Source organism: Micromys minutus (genome assembly GCF_963924665.1).
Source record: "Micromys minutus genome assembly, chromosome: 20".
In the NCBI taxonomy this organism is placed as follows: Eukaryota; Metazoa; Chordata; class Mammalia; order Rodentia; family Muridae; genus Micromys; species Micromys minutus.
In genome coordinates, this window is record NC_137955.1 from 24,144,000 (window position 1) to 24,165,122 (window position 21,123).

At 43.2% G+C, this 21,123-nt stretch overlaps 1 protein-coding gene across 2 annotated transcripts in view; it reads right to left on the reverse strand.

Moving 5' to 3' along the window:
• EGFLAM (EGF like, fibronectin type III and laminin G domains) overlaps positions 1 to 21,123 on the reverse strand; it is a 176,189-nt gene that overhangs the window by 71,941 nt on the left and 83,125 nt on the right. For both annotated transcript variants that reach the window (XM_080933793.1, XM_080933794.1), the window contains exons 4-6: positions 18,522 to 18,639; positions 17,282 to 17,417; positions 4,240 to 4,406 (exon numbers count right to left, since the gene is read on the reverse strand). In XM_080933793.1, coding sequence (XP_080789919.1) covers positions 4,240 to 4,406; positions 17,282 to 17,417; positions 18,522 to 18,639 — 421 coding nt within the window. The remainder of the gene's footprint in view (positions 1 to 4,239; positions 4,407 to 17,281; positions 17,418 to 18,521; positions 18,640 to 21,123) is intronic.

Consider the following 21,123-nt stretch of genomic DNA (forward strand, 5'->3'; position numbering starts at 1 on the left):
CATTTTCCCACTGGGTAGCCCACGGTCTTCTAGACTACCTCTGCCTGCCTCTTTGACATCAGCCACACAGTTACTCAACCTCCAAACTTAGCCTCTTGGCTGGTTCAGTCACACTTGCACATGAACTCAATGGCATTTATTGAGTGCTGACATGGCAGAGGGCATTGGGCAGTCAGCATTGACCAAGTCTCTCCAGCCCCAACAAGGAGCTTATTGTCAGGGGAAATACACATAATGAAACTCATACAATAGTTCCAGACACTGGCATTGCTAGACAGAAGAGGGAGCAGAGGCAGGGGAATACCGGAAGGCTAAGGAAGTGAGCTATGACCTAAAAGCAGAAATAGAGGGGGCTGTCAGAGGAGCCACAGAAAGATCTGAGGGGAGAAAGCTCTCTGCTGAGGAAAGATTGGGTGCCAAAGACTTGAAGTACTGAGAGCAAAGTGACTTTTTGCAGGAACAAAAGGAGCAGATCTGTGGGGGACTGCCCTGAGGACCCAAGATCCACTTTAGTATAGAATTTATTGATTCTTTCTCTGACTATATTACAAGGATGGAGCAATAAAAACAAAATGATTTGGGGCGCTAAGGTTCACAGTCTTCCTGGGGGATGTTACATAATCTCAGGATTGGTTATACATGTATTTTACTTCAATCTTTGTCTATGAAAAGATACACGTGCTTTATTTCCTCCATTTCCATTATTCACGGCCTTTATTTCCTGCCCTTATGCTTCCTGACTGAGCTAAGCATGAAGCTCGGAAGGTAAGTGACCAGCAGAAGGGGTGGGTGCACGTCCTGCAACGCCCCCAGCCTGGCACATCAACTAGCCATTTACAAGATCAAAGGTAAATTATAATGCTGTTGCTGTTCATCTCACAGAATTAAAGAAAAAAGATACAGCAGCGTAGGGACGAAGAGCGAGAGAAAAGAACTTCAGACTTTTAAAATATGTAGTTACCTAATTCCCATTACCTTGTGGCAACAACGCAGGCTGAGTGAGGTGCCTTCTTCCTGTGAGAGTCCTGCGGTAAACGCAGGGCAGGGCATCATCATTTAGAGTGGCCACCAAAACCGTGTTTCTCAAGAGAGGACCAGATATTTAGAGTCTTACTGATTTTTTCCTTCCCATTCTGTTTTGTGTGTGAACAAGGCTGCAGCACACGCACCTGCTAAGCCTCCTTGTCTTCGCCCAAACCACCCTTGTCTTCACTTTGGCTGAGCAGAGGCTGGGCTCAGGCCTCCCATCACTATCTGCCAGATCTGCAGCAGCTAAGACACCCTGATTCTATATTTACGGCTCAACTTACACAGCATTCCCCACATGATAATAACACATGAATGGTGGAACGGAAGAGTGGCTGTCAGGGGTTAGGGATGGAGCATAGGCTGGAAATGTGACTGCAGAGGGGCACAGAGAGGAAGACATATGAAAAAGCAATATTCGTTTGTAAAAATATAAAAAGAAAAAAGAAGAAATGCAAATGGTGGAGGCTGGGTCCTGTGCTGCCAGCAATGCCTCTACCCCAACCTCCGTGGACTCCCTGACTGAACCCCTGTGCAGCCGGGTGTTAGCAGACTGATTCCATTGATCAGAGTCAAACTTGGGGAAGGTAGCTACACAGTCAGCAAACCCGACTCCTAACACTGCCTTCATAATGATCACTCTCGGGGAAGTCAGAAATTGTTCAGGGATGCTATTTTTATCCATCTATATAATGACGATGCCATCCCTCCCACCCCAAGTTTCTGGGAGAGATTAACGGATTTCATACAAGTACAGTAGTCAGCACGAGCTCTGGTTCACATTAGGCTTTCCGGTGTCAGTCCTGATACTTCAAAATCATGAACTCACATAATGCTAGTTGGCAAGTGTATAATTTCTGTACAGAAAAAAAATTTGTTTGGGAAGCCATATACTTTACAACCAATACCAAATTAGGAGCAAGAATGTGCTAGAGTAAAGGGGTTTCTGGGGCAGTAATACAGCCGAGGGGAAAACTTCACCTGGAGCATCCCTTAAAGAACGTTCCTATGTTTCCATGCAATAGCCTGTCTAATGGAGTCTACTCCTGAAATCCAAACTTGATAATAAATCCCCATGAAGAAGCAGCACATTTCTATGTATCTCAGAATATTTAATATTTTGGGCTGAGAATGTACCCTAGTTGCTACAGTACCTGCTTTGCATGGATAAAACCCCATATTTAATACCCAGCATGGCATAAACTGGGCATGGTAATACATGCCTGCAGTTCCAGCACGTGGGGGGGGGTCAGAAGTTCTAGGTCATCCTTCGCCACATAAGGAATTGGGGGCTACCCTGAGTTATTTGAGATGAGGTCTCAAAAACAAAAGAAAACACTCCAGAGAACAATAACAAACTCTCCTAAAGTCTTCACTGAAGTTTGCGGATTTTGGGGGTATGGGGTGGAAAGGAAGTTTTGTTGTTTCTTTGCTTTTGTTTTGTTTGGCTTTGTCATACTTCTTTGTGCACAATTACTATGAAATTATAAAATTTTACTTTTCCTGGGAGTCAAAAATGCAATAAAATGTTTCCTACTTTTAAAGTATCCTTGCATTTCTTTTCTCCACACTCTCTGTCAACAACAGGATCAAGAAACGGAGAACAAATGACTAGAACCTCAAAGACCACATCAGTAGTCATTTACCAAAAGAACATCCTCAAGGGGGCGCTCTATCCACCCATCAGTCTGGTCCTGAAGCTAGTGTCCTCTCCCACATTCATCCAAGGTCAGGGTCAGCCTGAGTTGTTCCATAGCTTTGTTTGTTCTTCACTCCATGACTCCGAGGACACGTTGGACAGATGCGGGTGTGGAACACAGAATTTTCATGTGAAGGACAGTGAACACACACAAGGTGCCAGAGCACAGACAAACAAGACCATCCACGTGTTTTCAAGGACGATGAGCCCCTAAGTCCAGCTCTCTATATTTCGGCCAATTTGAGATGACAGAAGAGAACGCATTCAGCAAGAATGGAAGGAGGCCTGCTCTTGGAGTAGAATTGCTAGCCTGTCTTCTGGAACGAAGGGCCTTGATTCTAAGAGTCTGTTTGGACATCGCCTCCATTATTCCACTGAAGCTGTTGTGTGGTGGGGAAGTAGAGAGGCAGGGAGTGGTTTTAGAGGTGAGGCCCCGCTGCAACTCCAACAGTTCAATTTGCAGAAGAGACACTCAACCTTGTTTACAGGATGGGTACTCTCAATATCTTTCTAGGAATAGCATTAGCCTTTGAAGATAGCTATGGGGGGTGTGGGGTTCTTATTCAGCTCCTAACAACAAAAATAGGGTTTTGTGCAAGCCAATGCAAAACCAGTTACTCAGGGTAAGCCTCCCCTTTTGCCAAAGGGGCAGCTGCAGGGCTCTTGAGGAATTCATGTGCCGAACTGCAGAGACATAGACCTATCCAACAAAATGTGCTTGCATATCTCTCCCGTCTGGACGTAACAAACTTGCCTGAACCCTTGGGTTTTTGACATCATGTGACAGCTTGCTGAACCCCAGGGCACAGACATGACTTGACTTTGAAGAAAAGCCTTGGTTTATTTGTTCCACACTGGTCCTAAGCTTCCTCTGGATTCCCAGAGGCACCATGAGAACTTACACAGTCAACTAGACCTCCCACCCCGAAGTTACATGTTAGCGTGCCAACATCCGTCCTGAGATGTGCATGCAGGCCGCCACGCAGAGGGGCAGATGTTAGTTGAGCACCCCTTTGGTTTTGTAACGTGCTCTCAGTAAGCACCCTAGACTGGCTTTGAATTAACACTGCTGCTCCTCCTGCTCTAGCCATCTGCAGGATGAAATTACAGGTGTTCACCACACTCAGCTGAGAGGTGGATCTTAGTGGTGGATCCCATCCCCAGCCCCAGCCCCTCCAAGGGTTCCAAGATGAACTGAGGATAAGTCGAGAGGCAGGGAGACTGCGCATCACATTTGCTGTGTGATCTGCCCCGTGATTGTGCACAAAAACCGACCAGAAACTCCCCAAGGACGATGCAAAAATAAACCTTCCCTGACTGCTTAGAAACAGAAATAGCCTGTGTCCCTGTGGAGAGTCGAACCTTCAAAAGGTCTGGGAAAACTGCAGGAAGAATCCCAGAGAGAGCCCCAGTTCAGTCTGTTGGGCACTAAGAAGCCCCAGGCAAGTGAGGCTCCAAGAGGCAACCACAGCTGCCCAGCTGCACATGCTCTACAGGACAGGTACAGCACTCACCCAGGGTTCGGATGGTGTTGCTGGGCCAGCTGCGTGGACTGAAGCCATGGACATTCATGGCTCTCACAGCAAACTGGTAGTTGGTATCTGGATCAAGGCCTTTGATAACCATGGACTCCATCTGCAGGCGCTCTTGGATTATGGTCCAGCTCTTGTCAAAATCGGGCCTTTAATGATTAAAAATAAGACAAGCAACAGTTCAGAAATACCATAGGGAAAAGAGGCTAGCTGGCCATGGGAGCTAACACCATTTTCACTCTGAGAGCTATGCTCATAAAAGTGAGTTAACATTTCCTATCGGGAAGTGGCCCTGCTTTCAAACCATAACGTCATCAACTGTAAGCGTCTGCCAATAAAAGCAAGTAGATCATCTTTAGGGCCGTTTCTAAGCACTGCTTGGAGACCATCTACTTCTGCCTGCTTGGCCTTCACCAGGACATAAAGACCGCACGTGGGAGCATTTATCTGCAAGAACTGTATTTTCCAGATGTTCCCTAAGAAGATTCCTCCTTGGCAGTCCCATCCCTAGAGGTCAGGAGAGCAGAGATCCCATCTCTTGGCAATCTATTTCTGAGTAAACAAATACAAATTTTACAGGATGACAGTCTGTCTGAATTGCCATGGGAACATCCCTGATGACAACACTTACAGACGTTCATTTCATAGTCTCATTAAATGATGTCTGTGTCAATGTGCTACCTTTTCACATGTCCATCTGAAGGTCTTGCAAAGAAGGTGGGTCTTCATTTAGACTTTCAATCAAGTAAGTGGTATTCTCAAAGCCAGTATAGTCTCTGGAATTGGAGGAGCCAAGTTCAAATACGAGTTCTGCTACTTAGTAGCAGCTGATCCTTTTTTTTCCCCTTTTTTTTTTGTTTTTAATTTTAGGTCTTTAAGTCTCAGTTTTCCCATATGTAAGATGTGAACAGTGCAGGGACTAAGATAAGGGATCTGCCATGAAGATCACATGAAGCACACATGCTTAGCATCCACTCTAGTATCATACTGTAAATATGTGCCATCCTCTACTCAGAGGACTTATTTACTATAGTTAATAACCCATAGCTGCTAGCTTACTGTACCTTCCCATACTGTGCTGCTAACCCATGTGGCTAGTCAGCCCTTGAGATATAGCCAGCATGAATTAAGGTGTATTGTAAGTATAAAATGCACACAAGCTTTTAAAGAAAGAAAAGAAAATCTATCTTTTCCATAACTATAAAACTGGTTTTATCTTCATATTGAATTCATGTTGAAATGATAATATTTTGGATATAACAATATCCAAATTATTAATAATAAATATAACAATCAAATATAAATTCATTTATTTTATATTTAAAATATACTATATAATGTATAAATATAATATACTTATAAGTACAAATAATAAAAATAAAGCATTTTTTAAAACTCATTTACATGTGCTGGAGCTTTGGTTTGGTGGTTAAAAGCATTCATGCTTACAAAAGACCTGGGTTCGATTCCCAGCATCTGTGTTATGCATGGTTCATCATCCCCTGTAATTCCAACTCACACACACACACACACACACACACACACACACACACACACACATACCTGTGAGCACAAACACTCTCACGTATAAAATACATTCATCTTTAAATTTTTTAAACTTATTTTGTCTCTTTTTACCTGCACAATGCCACAATTAAAGCATAAACTCATACAGGGTTGTCCTACAGCTCTTTAGGACAGTGTAGCCCCATCTGTAGGGGGCGCTAGCTAGGTGCCTTAACTCATTTACCTCTAACAACTACCCTCTGTAGCAGGCAATAACCTTAAAAGGCCCAATCTTTTGTTTTTGATTTTAATCTTAAAAGAGAAACAAGGTCACAACTGGGAACTGCTGAGGCCAGCTTGGGTTGAAGGGACGAGGTTAAATGAAACTGAAACAACAACAAAACCCGATACTGGGTTAAAAACTGGCCATGGCAGGCAGAGGGCGATTGTTAGACCTTCAGCTGGTTCCCTCCCCTAACCCATCTGGTGTTAAATGCCCCCTACTCCCAGGTATTTACAAAGTAGAAAATGCAATGTCAGTGTTTGTCTTTTGTGAGGAAAAGAAATAAAAGGAGCCTGGATGATCTCTGGTCCTTCCATGTGTGCTTGTCTAGTTTTTCACTAGCAGGATTTACTAAAAGTCCAGGAGGAAGACCAAGACTTCCTCCAGCTTCTGGCACTGACGTGGGTGTGAGCTGTGCTGTGCTGTGTGTGCTGGTCTGGGGGATAAAGAAACATCACAAGGCACACCTACGGAGGAAGTAGGGTTGAGTTCTTTCTTCCCTGTCTCATCCTAAAGGTGGAATTCTTCTCTAAAACAACTTTATCATCAAAGTGAAAAGCTGGGCTGGTGAAGGGAACTCATTTGCAAATTCACATTAGCACAGAATGGCTTCACAGAGGAGAGCCTCTGGGATGCCAAGAAGCAAAGGAAGAAGAGATTCGGTCCTTAGATAAAACTCTCAGATTATTTGCCAAGCTTCCCCTATGCTATTTCTAGAGGAAAGAGCCCTAATCTCTTTGGGTGTGCTTTTGTTTACCCAGGGGTACTTGCAAATGTCTGCAGCCATCTTTATGCAAAAGTTACAGGGGCTGGGCAGGTGGGGAGGGAGGATTTTATATTCTTTGTTCATTTCAGGCAGACAAAAAGAGAGAAAAAAAACCCCAACTATTTCCACTGGAAATGATAGAAATCATTAACATTTAATTTCATAATATATAGCTTACTCAGACTTAATAATAGTTTAGAAAAAAAAAAAACCTCTAATACTTTGCCTCTAGTTTTGGGTCAGGCTTTCCATTTCATTGGCTCCAGAGTCTCTTGAGGTCCAAAGGACAAAGGTGAGGCTGACAGAGATAATCTGGCGGGAGTATTGTCTTAAACCATCCTCAACAATAGCTTTATCTTTTTCCACTGGAGAGAATTTTATCCTAACTACAGTATTGGCAGCCAAGTCACCATAGCAACAGTATACTGCCATTCTGGTACAGAGGGCCAGCAATCAGCAGCTCAAACTTGCAGCACTTTCTGAGAAGTGGCCAGGGGCAAAATCAGGCATCTCACACCTTAGGAGGGGCTGGGCCTGGCTGACTCCAGAGCCAGCAATGGCTACTCAGAATTCAAGGAGTCACTTCAAGCAATCAGGATGCACTCACCTTTTGGTTCACTTTATTGAGAAGAATTGCGTATCACTGGCAGGCAAAGTTAAGACCCAGCCTGGGGAGTGTTTGAGGGTTCCCAGAAATTATAAGCAAGATTTTATATTTGATCCCTTGTTTTACTTTTTTATTTAAGAGCCCCTCCCCCATGTTATCGATCGTATTCTCAAAAATAATTATGATATTCAAAGCTTATGAGCCAGATCTACCATTCTACCTTTTTAAACATAGAAAGAAGGGAATTTACCTAAAGAACTGTAATTTTCTCTTATTTCTTTCCTTGTAACATTTGGACTACCTTACCCACTGCCAGTCAAAAATCTTAGTGAGCAATCATTTTCTTGATAGCATAAAATTTTGCCTTGGCAGCGCCCAATTCTGTGAGGTTTCTAGGGAAATATAAAAACAGCCTACCTTAGGGAGCTAACGATGTAATTGGGGGAAGAGTATATCTGGGGGTGAGTGTAGGAACAAGACCTCAAGGGATCAACAGGAAGGCAATGCAAAATAGCATATTTTAATAAATGTATTTGAAATTTAATTGTACGTGTGCGTGCGCGTGCACACACCCGCCTATTTATAAGTATCAGGATGCTACAAGGGTCGTAATATCTCCTGGAGTTGAAGTTACAGGTGATTGTGAGCTGTCCAGTGTGGGTGCTGGGAGCTGAACCCATATCTGTGCCATCTCCCAGCCCCAAGAACTCGATTAAAGTAGTTCAGTGTAAGCATAGCGCTTTTGGGAAGTCCATAAGGACCAGGAAGACTTTAAGCTAAATTACGAGAGAATGTGGATTTGAGCAAATGTAGGAAGGGAACCCAAGGAACAAATGAGGAATCCTTGGGTGGAGGAGATCAGAGCAACACCAAGTATGTTGTGTAATATGTTAAGTACTCAGTGTGTGGTAAATGTGGGTAACAAAGGAGAAGGGAAAAGCCCGGATAAGGATGTCCTGTTTGGTCTACACAAAAGATGGGTCCAAAGCAGGAGAACATGTGAGTATGTAAACCAACCTGTAGCATCTTCCTTTCTCTGTACACAGTCAAGGTTTTCTGCCTCAATATATGCCTAACCACTGAGCTGTATCTGCTCCTACCAACTATCAAAAGTCAGTTGAACTCATCCTCAAGCCTATTGATGATTTATTAGTGCTTTGTCTGAGAAAGGGCTTCACTCTGTAGCCCAGACTCCCCTCTAATGTTCACCTTCCTGCCTCAGCCCCTGAAGAGCATAAATTAAAGGCGTACAACACTACATCTGACTTCATTTTGTGGCTTCCATGTTTATTATAATTATAAATATTTCAGAAAGCAATGAGATAGAAGTGTCAGATGAGTGCTAGTTATATTGTTTTTAAGGACGCGATGAAGCTGAAACCTAAATAATTATCTTTGAACCAGGAGGAGGAAGGATTTGAGAAATTATTGTAAAATTTTGCCCTCAGCATTACAAATAACTAAGTTTTTGGTTCTCTTCAAGAAACTATTAGTACTGATAAGACCTTTGAGGTACATAAGGATTTCAAGGTGGCAACCCGGTCGGAGAATCCATATACAAAGGAGCTACTATAGCTACATTGACAAAGTGGTTAATTGATGTACATTTACAGAATTTGTCTAAAAGGGGTGTTTAAGGTATTAGTATCATTTTAAAATATGAGTTATAATTTTAACTGACTAAAAAAAATTATCTTTCACCAACAATCTCAGTGCAGCACAGTGACAACTTCTGAGTAAGTAAATGGGGAGGGATGTGATGGTTGATTTTTATCATGAATCTGACAAAAATTTGAATTGCCTCTGCAGTGTTCTCTGTGAATGTGTTTTTAGGGAGGTTTTATGGAAACGAAAGATCCATTCTGGAGCGTGGCACTATTCCCTAGGCTAGGGTAACACTGTTCCCTAGGCTGAGATGTCATCATTCCCTAGGCTGGGATGACACCATTTTCTGGGCTGAGGTGTCATCATTCTCTAGGCTGGGGTGTTACCATTCCCTAGGCTAGGGTGACACCTTTCCCTAAGCTGGATGGCACTTTGCCTAGGCTGGGATCCCAGCTTAACTAACAAGGAGGAAGTAAGTGGAACAGCAACATTCATCTCCCTCTGCTTGCTGACTGTAGATGTCATGTGACCATTTGCATTAAGCCCCTGCCACCACAGCTAGAGCAGCTGCTACCACCATGCCTTCCATTTGGTGAAGGACAATACCCTCAAACCATGAGGCACAATAACCTTCCTTTCTCAAGGAGTTTCTGTGTGGCATTCTGTCACAACAATGAGAAAATTAAATAATATGAGTGTGTACATATAAACTGACTTATGCCCAAGATATTTATCTATACAAGTGCATGTGCACAGGAATATGCGTGAGTACACACACACACACACACACACACACACACACACACACACACACCACACACCACACACATTTTACAAGGCCCTGTGGAAGATGGAATCATACCAACACAACATAAAACTGGAGTGAAAGCACCTTGAAAACCTTTACTAAAGATCTTGTAAGAAAATGAGAAGGAAAAGATAATTAACTTTTTGATGTTCTGCTTTTAAATACATATATTGACAATATTTAATGATTGTTGTTTAATTAGCAAGCCTGAAATATCCATGTTTCTCAGAAAAGTTCAAATGGGTTAGAGAGAGAGAGAGAGAGAGAGAGAGAGAGAGAGAGAGAGAGAGAGAGAGAGAGAAGAGAGAGAGAGAGAGGCGGAGGTAAGGTTCCAAGAACAATATAAATAGGAAGAAAAAAAAAATATGTGGGGGTGGAAAGAATTCTCAGAGAATTCTCAGATAAAGAAGGCATAGCTAAGTTAAAAACATCAACAAAGATTTTAGTAGTTTAAACCCAAAAGAAAAAAAAAGTAATATTTTAAAAATCCAAAGAATTTTAGGGAATACAGATATTTGTCCTGGACATGGACTCTCTGTACTGGCTTGTTTTATGGCAATTTGACACAAGTTAGAGTCTTAGGGACTCAAGTGAGGAGAAACCTTGATTGAGAAAATGCCTCCATAAAATCAGGCTGTACATAAGCCAGTGGGGCATTTTCTAAATTAGTGGTTGATCAGGGAGAGCCCAGTCCTTTGTGGGTAGTGCCACCCCTGGGCTGGTTCTCTGTTCTATAAGAAAACAGGCTGAACAAGTCATGAGGAGCAAGCCAGTAAGCAACATTCCTCCATGGCCTTTGCACCATCCCTTGCCTCCAGGTTTCTGCCCTGCTTGAGTTCCTGTCCTGACTTCCTTTGATGATGGGCAGTTTATAAAGAATTGTGAGTGAAATAAACCTTTTCCTCCATAAGTTGCTTTATGTGGGGCTTCATCATAGCAATAGTAAGATTAACTAAGAGTCCATAAGATGTGTGACAGACCCAAAATTCAAAATAACTTCAGTGTATAGAAATGCAAGGGCAAAGCCAACCCAAGTGAAATAGGGTGTTTAGAAAAATCTCATGTTAACTTTTAAGCAAATCAATTCAATAGACATAAGGGGCAAAACCCTGAGTAAAAACCCTAGAGCAGAAGAGGCATTAATATGGACTTTCAAAATAATTGCATGCTCACTGTGAACTCTGAGGGTCACCTACTGTAGAAAAGGCTCACTTCTCAGAGCAGGAAGTGGTTTTCTACGTTGATTAGTCATCGCAATGGTTCTCTACCTTTCTGATGCGGCAACCTTTTGGAGTTCTTTGTGTTGTGGTGACCCCCAAACCATAAAGTTATTTTCATAGCTACTTCATAACTATAATTTTGCTATTGTTATGAATCTTAATGGAAATATCTGATACACAGGTTATCTGGACACCGTGACACACACACACACACACACACACACACACACACACACACACACACTGAAACGAGTTTCACAACCGCTGTTTATGTCTTTTTGGACACCGTCTTATATTTTCCTTCTGGAAAAACTGGTAGGTCAGGTGCTCCCCAATGAGTCCAAACACCTTCCAACCCCTCCTCTTTCACAGTTTGAGAACTAGTGTCCTTGAAGCTGAGGAGATGAAGCTTAAACATCCTACAGACATTAACTAGGAAACTGAGCTCAAGGTGCCGCCATCACACCAGGGAACTACTTTTGAGAGTAGATTTTGTCCGAGCAGGAAGCCACCCTTCAGGGGATGTGGTAACACACCTGGAGTCACCCCGCTGGCCTGCGGTAAAGTGGACCAAATACACAGTACCATCAGATACTTGTGGTTCCTTTCAAACCATGATGGCTCCTCCAACAATTGCTGAGAGATGTGGAATTCGCTTAAGAGCATTTCCCACTTCCCAGTTCATTCTTCATGAGCACCAGCTCCGCTGCCAGTGTCGCAGGATTCTCTAAAGTTTCCTGCTGCCTTGAACCCAGTGCTGCTGGTACACGGACAATCACCTTCAGATGTAGTTTCTTTCATTTTTCTGCCTCTCTCTCTAGATTGCAAGCCCGAGGCTCGTTGGGACTTTGTCCGGTTGCCTCTACAGTCCTTGAGAAGTCTGCATGGTCTTTCAGAAATGCAAATACTGAAATTGCTTTCTTTCTTAAAACTTTCTGCGGTTCCCCTTTCCCTTCTGGATAAAAAAGTGAACTTTCTTAATGCCTTTCTTGGTCTGACTCTGGCTTACTCCTCTCCCCACACATCGCTTCAGGCTTTCTCAGCAATTTCAGGAACATTTTCTTTTTGCCTCCAAGCCATTGCTTAAGTGGCCTCCTCTAGTCTAACCCTTTCATATTTCTCTCCCTCCTCCTCTTCTGCAGCTACTACTGATGCATCTTTCCTGGCTACCTTAAGAAGCCTGCCCAGACGCCTTCAGAACTGGGTCACCCACAAGATGGGCAACTTTGATCTGTCAATCAAAACTTTCAAGATTAGAAATAAGTTCGGGTGCCAAGAATGCATTCCCCAGAGCCCAGGTCCTCGGTCCCACTGTACAATTCAGCACTCCAGACTCTCTACATCCCTCATGACATTGTCACAAAGCTCTGGTCACAGGTTAATTGCCTCTAAATACCCATGATTGGTACACATTCATTAACAACACAGGCTAGTATGAGTAGATGTCTGTAGTAGACTCCTATAGGGTGTTTGAGGAAATTAAAATATGTTAGGAATAACAGGATACCTTAAGTCAATGGTCAAGAAAATTCAGATGTCATCTGAATTTGGAAAATATGGAAACACAATTGCTGCCATTTTAAAGTCCAAAGCTGTTTTCCTATGACGATGACAGAGTGTCTGAGATAGACCTTGTATCGCTCACGGAGCCAAAATGCTTTCTAGACCTTCAAGAAAAGGCCTGCCAATCCCTAACCTAAAGTGTGATCTTTAACCTTCTTCTGCCACTGTGACTGTCTGACAAAGTCTGTGTACCCCTTCTTAGAATGGTTTTATGTGTATAAATTAGTAGACATAAGGTCATAATCACTATGTTGAAAGCGATAGTCTAAGTAGTTAAGTATGGTATTTTCACACGTACTGCTTTATTAAAATGTTAGCTGAGAGAACCCAGTGATGGACTTCAGTCACTGGGATCATTTCTGCTTAGTGATAAACACAGCTTCTATTGAGATATATGCAGTTAAGACAAAGTAGTCCAGTGGTGAGGCTGGGACAAAAGTTTCAAGGACTGCTTTGTCCTTGAGGCTCGGAGTCACTATTAAATTATGAAGAACAAAAGGTAAAAATATAGTTATCTTCCAGCCAAGTACAGAGACCCTTTGCCTTCTATCTAAGGCATCTTTTGGGGGAATCTAAAGACTTCAAAATAAACTCCTGGCTCTAAGGGAAGAGACTCAATCCCATAGATCAGCCAGGGCCCACAGGACAGGAAGGAGAAACAGCCCTATGTTCTTAGTAGAGCTTCCACTGGCTCTTGACAGGTCAATTTTATGCAAAGTTTGCTCCTTACAAGTTAATTTTATGCAAAGTTTGCTCTCCACAAAAATGAACTGTGGTGTGAAGTCCAAACCATTAAGTCATCACATTAAGAAAAAAAAAAAAAAAAAAAAGCAACTGACCTTGAGCTCTCTTAGCTCTTTATTTACATATTGGTCTAAAGTAATCAAACAGCAAACAGTTGGATGGAACAAGGCAATGATAAACTTGACAGACAGTTTGTCCTAGGTGGGCAGGAGAGAAGGCTTTTTCATTTGCAGTTTACAAATGGCTCCCAATGCTGCTACATGGGAATTCAATTTATAACAACTCCCATCACCCTGACAAGGAGTTTCACTAGGAACCATCACAGAATGAAGAATTGAAGTTCGAAGGGATCTACCTGTAGGACTGGAGGTCTTATTTCTGCAAAAACATTTATCCCTTTCATCTGAGCCCAAGGCCTTAATGGCTCGCAGAATTTCTGGGAGCACATGGCAGCCTGCAAGGTGCTTCTGAGATTTTCAATTTTGAAAGTAAAGTAATAAAAAAGAATTCTTGCTTCCACATGCTGTCATTTGTTATCTTGGAGTCTTGGCTGGCATCTGAGCTAGTCTTCTTATTGCAAATTTTGGCAAGGAGAGCATATGCTTGAGCAACAGAGTTTCTAAATAATTTCTCCAACAGAACAAAACAAAACAAAGCAAAACAACAACAATGACAACAACGACAAAACAGGGATGGGGAAACATTTTTCATTGCTTTTCATTCTTTCTAAATGGATTGTGTGAGCATAGTTCTTTAGAGCTGGGTGTGTAGTTCAGAAGCTGGCAGGAGGTCTTCCTGCACAAGAACAATAAAATAACAAAGAAAAGAATTCGTAAATGTTTTCCAACATTAACATTCCAGGGCTAGGGAAACTAATCCAGGTCCGTGTTCCTCTTAAAAATTGTGGTCATTCATCTAGTTTATGGCTATAAATTCTAGCTGTGAGTACAATTCTGAGAAGAAAGCTACTGGTTCACTAATTTGTGAAGACCACTAAATCTCAGGTTTGACGCTACCTGGGATAACGTTGCAGTTAGAGCCTTCAAGTGAGTCATAGATACTGAGATTATTTGAAGCTTCACCATATATTGAACCAATAGCCCTTTATTTTTGTACAGTGTGTGAGCATGTGTGTGTGTGTGTGTGTGTGTGTGTGTGTGTGTGTGTGTGATCACACACATGAGCATGCTTGCCTGACAGCCCACATGTGGAGGTCTTGCTGGAATCAATTCTCTCCTTCCTCTGTAATCAAAGGCAGACCTTCAAGTTTAGCAGCCAGCCCTCCCTACCTGCTGAGCCATTTCACAGGCATCTGGTAACCACTGTGTGCTTATAAAACAATAGCAGTGAATATTTACCAGCAGTGGCTGTATGGGGACAGTGGCCCAAAGGGGTCTGGGCTGGGTGAGATGGGCATGTGCAGAATCACGTTGGATCTTTTCTGGGTTTTATTTGTATAGTTGATGGGGAAGGATGTTGGCCACCTCAGTGGCCTCTAATAATAGAGACAAAAGGTTCCCTTAGCTATACTTCTCTAATGCTTTTTATGTTGTTTCCTTAAAAACAAATGGCTGGTAATGTAATCATTCTTGAGTGGCTCAGGGTAAAAGATTCAGCATAAAAAGCCCTCCATGAACCGCCCCTCCCAAGTGCTGAGAGGTACCTTTTTTTCTTTTCCTTCTATGACCATCTGAATTCTCTGGCTAAAGAAAGTCAGACCCACAGGGTTACCCAGCTCGCTCAGGATTCTAGCTAGTTATTCAACCCATGATGTCCAGCGTTCAAGTTTACCCTAGCGTCTTTCTGACATGTAATATGGGGTAAAATCCAGGCTCCAGGAAAGACTGCACTGCCTGTAATAATATCTCTAGTAACACTCTCTGATAGTTTGTTTCCCTCTCCTTGTCTCAGAGTCCCCCTCTCCCCTTTAGGCTTCCAAGGAAATTCCTTGTACCCAGATCCTTTTCCCCAGCTGTGCTTTCTCTGACAGATGTTGGAGGCTTAGGAGGTAGGGACCTTGTCTAGGGCCACATGGCATCTGAAGAGTTAAGGATGCAGCATTCTTTCCTGGCTCTTCTGGTTCTGAAGGTAAATATTTTTGTTTTCTGCTTCCCATGTGCGTGCAAGACTAGGAACTGCCATTTCTATGTTTTATTAACATCAGACACAGACGTGAGCTGGAAAAATACATGTTTGAGTGCAAAATTAATAGGGAAGGAGAGCTGCCATCTTTGCTGGGGAAGGGGTTCTTTTACATTTTTTTAGTTCATTTTTGTCCTGTTGCTGTTGTCTAACTTATTTGTGGAAGTAAATCATGTGTTAAATCCCTCCCAGGCTTTTTCGACGAGAAAACAGGAGTCTTGGAACTCTAAGTATTGCTTAAGTATTAGAACAGGATTAGAATCGTTTCTATTCTAGGCACACTCCAGGCTTTGCCTACAAGATATGTTGAGAGGCAGGATTATGTGCTATCTTTGGCCTTGGTCTGAACTCTGCCATAGTATCCCTCCCCTCCCAGTCCCCCTTTTCCTTCCTCTCTTCTTCTTTTTCGCCATCCCCTCTTTCCTCCTACCCTTTCTTCATCCCTCTCCTTATTTCCTTCCTCTTCTTCTTCCAGGTTTTTATACCATCCATTTGCCACTTCCCAAGAGTTGTTTTACAGTTTACTTTGAGGGTCACTTCCCCTGAACCCTGAGCCCATACACTCCAGGTCTGAAACTCCCACCCATAGTTGCTTTCAGAGCTTAGAACACAACCAGTGCTTGTCTAGTTCATAATTTCTCTCCACCCTGGCCAATTCGATCAGCTTGGAAAATGGAAAAGGCTCCAGACATGGCTGATCAGAATGCACATGGAAATTCTGCTGGGTCTGAAGAGAAATCCATCCTCTCTTGAAAGTAGGGAGCTAAGCTTAACGACCACAAAACGGAAGGGTGTGGGAAGGCCTTCTGGAAATGAATCAATGAACAGAGATGGATGGACACAGACTGCTGAGGTGGCACGAGTCCAGTGCTCCCTGAGTTCAGACTAGCCACTAGACTTTACAGTCACAGAAACCAACAAACATGTTATTGCTTCTGCCACTTGGAATTCACCAAGCTCTGTCTGAAAACAAGCTCAGAAGAAACAGATGCCTGCTTCCCACAGCCCAGGGACAAACTGGGAGGTCAAGACAGAAAAACAACTCATCACATCCTGACAGGACCCTTTGCCCTGGCTTCAGAAAGCCCAGAAGAATGGATTCTGCCGAGTGCCTATGAATCCACAACATGGAAACCTCAGAGGGGTCCCTCATCTTTAATGAAGGATGGGCTGACCCCAGACATTCACTTTCTATGCAGAATCAAATGGAGACCCAAGGCTGAAGACCTTGCATTGGGAATTCCTTTTGTTTGCCGTTTCTTCTTCCTCTTTTTAAAATAAAACTGTGCTGCAGCACTGGCAATCCTGAGTTTCACATGAATGTCTACAGCCCACCAAACTGCATAACAAAAGCTCAGGATGAAGACAGGAAGAAAGTTGAACTCAGACTTAGAAAGTCCCCACAAGGTAATGTGGATCTGGAATTTGTGGTGTCTATGTAAAATGTTCAACCAACCCTCTCCTTCTGAGAAAAGGCATCACATATTTATTTCAAATACAAGACTTTAAAGTCAGAAGGGCAAGTTTCAAGCCTGAAATGAAGGCCAGCTTGTTGGTAAAGGTGCATTTCCAGAGCATTGCTTGCTCTGCAAAAGAGGCTGGGGGAGGTGACAATATCTCCAATGACAACCCACCTAAGATGACTATTCGGGGACATATGTTGGCCCAATTGCAAACATGGTCCTCCAAGACTATGCACCAGCTTGAACACACAGGTATCTGAGGTCAAGTGAAGATCGGCCCCTGTCTTATGTCATGTGTGATCTGACCTGTAACTTACCTAATGAATTCCACAGAGTAGGACTGAATTGGGGCGCGTCCTTCATTCTCTCCAGGTTTCCAAGAAAGGGCCACTTCAGAATTGGAAACCACAAGGACATGTAGCTGATGGGGTGCTGCAGGGGGCAGGCAGGAATCTAGGCAGGATGACAAATAGCTAAACTTGGCTAGTTGTCTCAGTTGATGGAGAGGAGGTTGGGGACACATCCAAAACAGGTACATAGTCTACAACTGAGACATATCTATTTGGTATGGCCTCAAAAGCCACACCAAACAAAAACACCACAGATGGTCTCACCATGTAACATATACTCACAGAAATCTTGTCTTCCTCTGTCCTCCCAGAAGCCCTGGCTGGCAAACAACTCAGTTGACTACATTGTCCCAGACACACATGACATGTACCCCTGAGAATCTTTGGCCACACCTCTATCTCCTATCAATCGCTCATCTGTTTCCACGTTGTAACTGGTGCTTAGCCCCAAGGGCTCCATTCTTACCGCCACTTGATTTCCAACATTTCTGTATGTGTGTTTGTATGTATGTGTATGTATCTTTTCTGATGACCAGAATCCACAGTTGTGGTAAGGCATATGAGTGCATCTCTTCATGTGTGAAAAGGATCACATCACCCGGTACTTACCACTGTTTACATGTCAAGACTTCTATACCTTCTGGTTTTGTGCACACTACTGTTTAAGCCTGGAGGACTTCTCCACCTCTCTAAGCACTGCTTGTAATGGAGTGGAGGAAGTTCAGTGTCACTTCCTGACAGAGAGCACAGTGTGAACGCTGACCGCAGTAGACCCACGGTCCACCTCTGTACCACATGAGTAAACATTTGCTGGACTTTCTCCCACTCTCTTCCCTTCCTCACTAACTTGATTCCTACCCACAGGTTAGTCTCTCTCTCTCTCTCTCTCTCTCTCTCTCTCTCTCTCTCTCTCTCTCTCTCTCTCTTTCTCTCTCTCAATTGTCTTGGTGAGTTTCTTCTGCATCCCTATGTGGTAAGTCTCTGAAGCCTGTGGGTACCACATTTTACAACCTGTCATTATGTGCTAATCAGATAATGCCTTGACTGGCCCTGCTGAGTTCTGACAGAGAAGATGCATGCTTACTGTGGCCACCACTGGTCTCTTAGAGCCCAAAACAGTATCTGGCATGTGATTTTTTTTGATGATTGAAGGCATAAATAGATGGAAGTCCTTTCCCATTATTAATTATTGTGAGCCTATTTTTACCTTGAGACAAAGTGGTCACATGTCGAGGGATGCTAAGCTTCCCTTTGCCAGTCTGGCTGTAGGCTGCTACACTCACTCGATATTCAGTGCCTGGCTTCAGATCTCCAATCACTTCCTCCTGTCAATAATCAAACAAGACAGATGTCAAAAATTAGAAGTTGTATTTGGACAGTCTATAGTGATCATTCTCAGCCTTCCAAATGCTGCAACCCTTTAATGCAGTACCTCATGCTGTGGTGACCCCAACCATAAAATTATTTTCTTGCTACTCCATAACTGTAATTTTGCTACTTCTATGAATCACAATGTAAATATTTGATATGTCACCTTGTGAAAAAGTTCTTCGATCCCCCAAAGGAATTTTGATCCACACACTGAGAACTGTTGATCTAAACAGTTCCTGTAAGGTTCACATCTTAGATCTCTGGGGATGTGCTTGGAGCAGACTCTTTGCTCTGTCTAGGTTTAGGCCAGTTATAAAATTCAAAAGCCACAAAGCAGCACAACGTATATCACAGGTCCAATGCATCAGTCTTTATTAGAGTCTGCACGGCACCCCAGAACGGGAGCTTATTCACTCCTACGATGCTGTTCTCAGAGCTGCTGCAAAACACATAAGTACATAGGGACCTTTCGGGGATGCCCAGGGTCTCTCTTTCCATTTTTTAAATTGCAATGTAGAGAGGCCAGCCAATGGCAAACTTGAGTCTTGATTTGCACTATAGAGTAAGTGATGAGCATTTGGGTTCTCAAATTTAAAGTGATAAAAACACCAAGAAAGCTTTCTTAAGGTAAACAATGGGCTCAATTTCAATCACGCCTGATCTGATTCTGTAGAGTGGGGAGCAGCATAAGGACTTGTTGTACTTTTGACAAGTTCCCAGATCATGCTGATAGTGGTGCTGATGTTGATGGCTTCCCGCTCCCTGAGACCTGCAGAACTTATGTCGGATGCGTATGTGAACTTCCCAGTAGAACCATACTGAGTGGAAAGCCCTAGCTGAAGAAGATTTGCCCCTTTCAGCTTTAAGAAAAGAGGCTTGTCCCAACAACGGTGTTAAGTGGGAGGTGTGGCCTCTTCAGAGAGAAGCAGCGGAGCGCATTGGAAAGGGTACCAGCTTAGAGCCAGCCTGTTCTGGCCTGAACCTGATTCTTCTCCTCTTTCCTGCCCCTGGTATCAGACCTCACTAGCGTCCACTTCTCCAGGAGCGGACATGTAGCTGTCTTGCACGGTCATCACACTAGAGACTGTGTGGGCTGTACCACAGTTGGTAAGGAAGCTGTGCTCAAGAAACAAGTTGTGATACCCACTGTTGGGGGTCTGTGATGACGCCCCTCTGCTTCCCTAGGTTCTCCATCCACTACAGGAGTCAACGCTCCCCTTGACACGTTTCTAGACCCCCTACACTTGGTGAGCATTCCTACTAAGCATGTTCCCCCACTAGTTTGGCAAAATTTTTAATCTACAAAAACAAAGCCAGAGATTTTTAATAACACTAGTATGCCATCAGAAGTCAGAAATTGTACATTTGACCTCATGTGACACGTCAGCTAAAACCACTGGTGAGCTAAAATAAGCTTTATAATTATTTTTATTAGATACTCTCTGTATTTACATTTGAAATGTTATCCTTTTTGCCCACCCCGCTCCCATTCCCCCTTCCTTTCTACTTGTCTTCACAAAGGCGCACTAGCTCTCAGTCACCCTCTCCACCTCAGTGCCTTGGCTTCCCCTACATTGGAAAAATGTGCCCTCACTGGACCAAAGGTCTCTTCTCACATTGCTGCCAGACACTGCTATTCTCTGCTACATATGGGACTGGAGCCATGGGCCTCTCAATGTGTGCTCAATGGTTGGTGCTTTAGTCCATGGGAGCTGAGGAGGATTTGGTTGGTTGACAATGTTATTTTTCCCATGAGGCCGAAACCCTCACCCCAGCACCCTCACTGGGGTCCCCGTGCTTAGTCTGATGGTTAGCTGCAAACATGCTCAGCTGCATGACTCTGGCAGAGCCCCTGAGGAGGCACCACTTTCTGGTTCCTGCTGAGCTAAGATAATCTTATGCAGTTATCTTCAAATAGTGTGATATAGATGAGACGGAAGCGATTCCTGTTTATAGTTGAGCCCTATATGCATCCTACCTTATCACACAGACATCACACAGACACCGACAGACAGACAGACAAGCATATAGAGAGATACAGATGCAGACACATACCCACAGAAAAAGACACAGACATACACAGAGAGTCAGACAGACAGACACATATACAGGCATAGACACACACACACATAGAGGGAGAGAGGGGGGCAAGGAGAGAGAGGTGATATAGATACAGACACACACCCACTGGAAGACACACACACACACACACACACACCAAGTTGAAAAACATGAACAATCACCTTGTACTACAAACCTTTACTGTTTCTGAAATGAGGCTGTAAACTATTGAACTGTTTGAGAGCTGGGATCAAATCTTAATTTTATTCCAGGATATCTTTAGATGTTCATTGTCAATGAAGAAAATTAGGAGGCTAAAAAGTGCTTCAAAAGTTTCAACTAATAGTTATGAAAAGTTAAGACATCAATTGTTAATT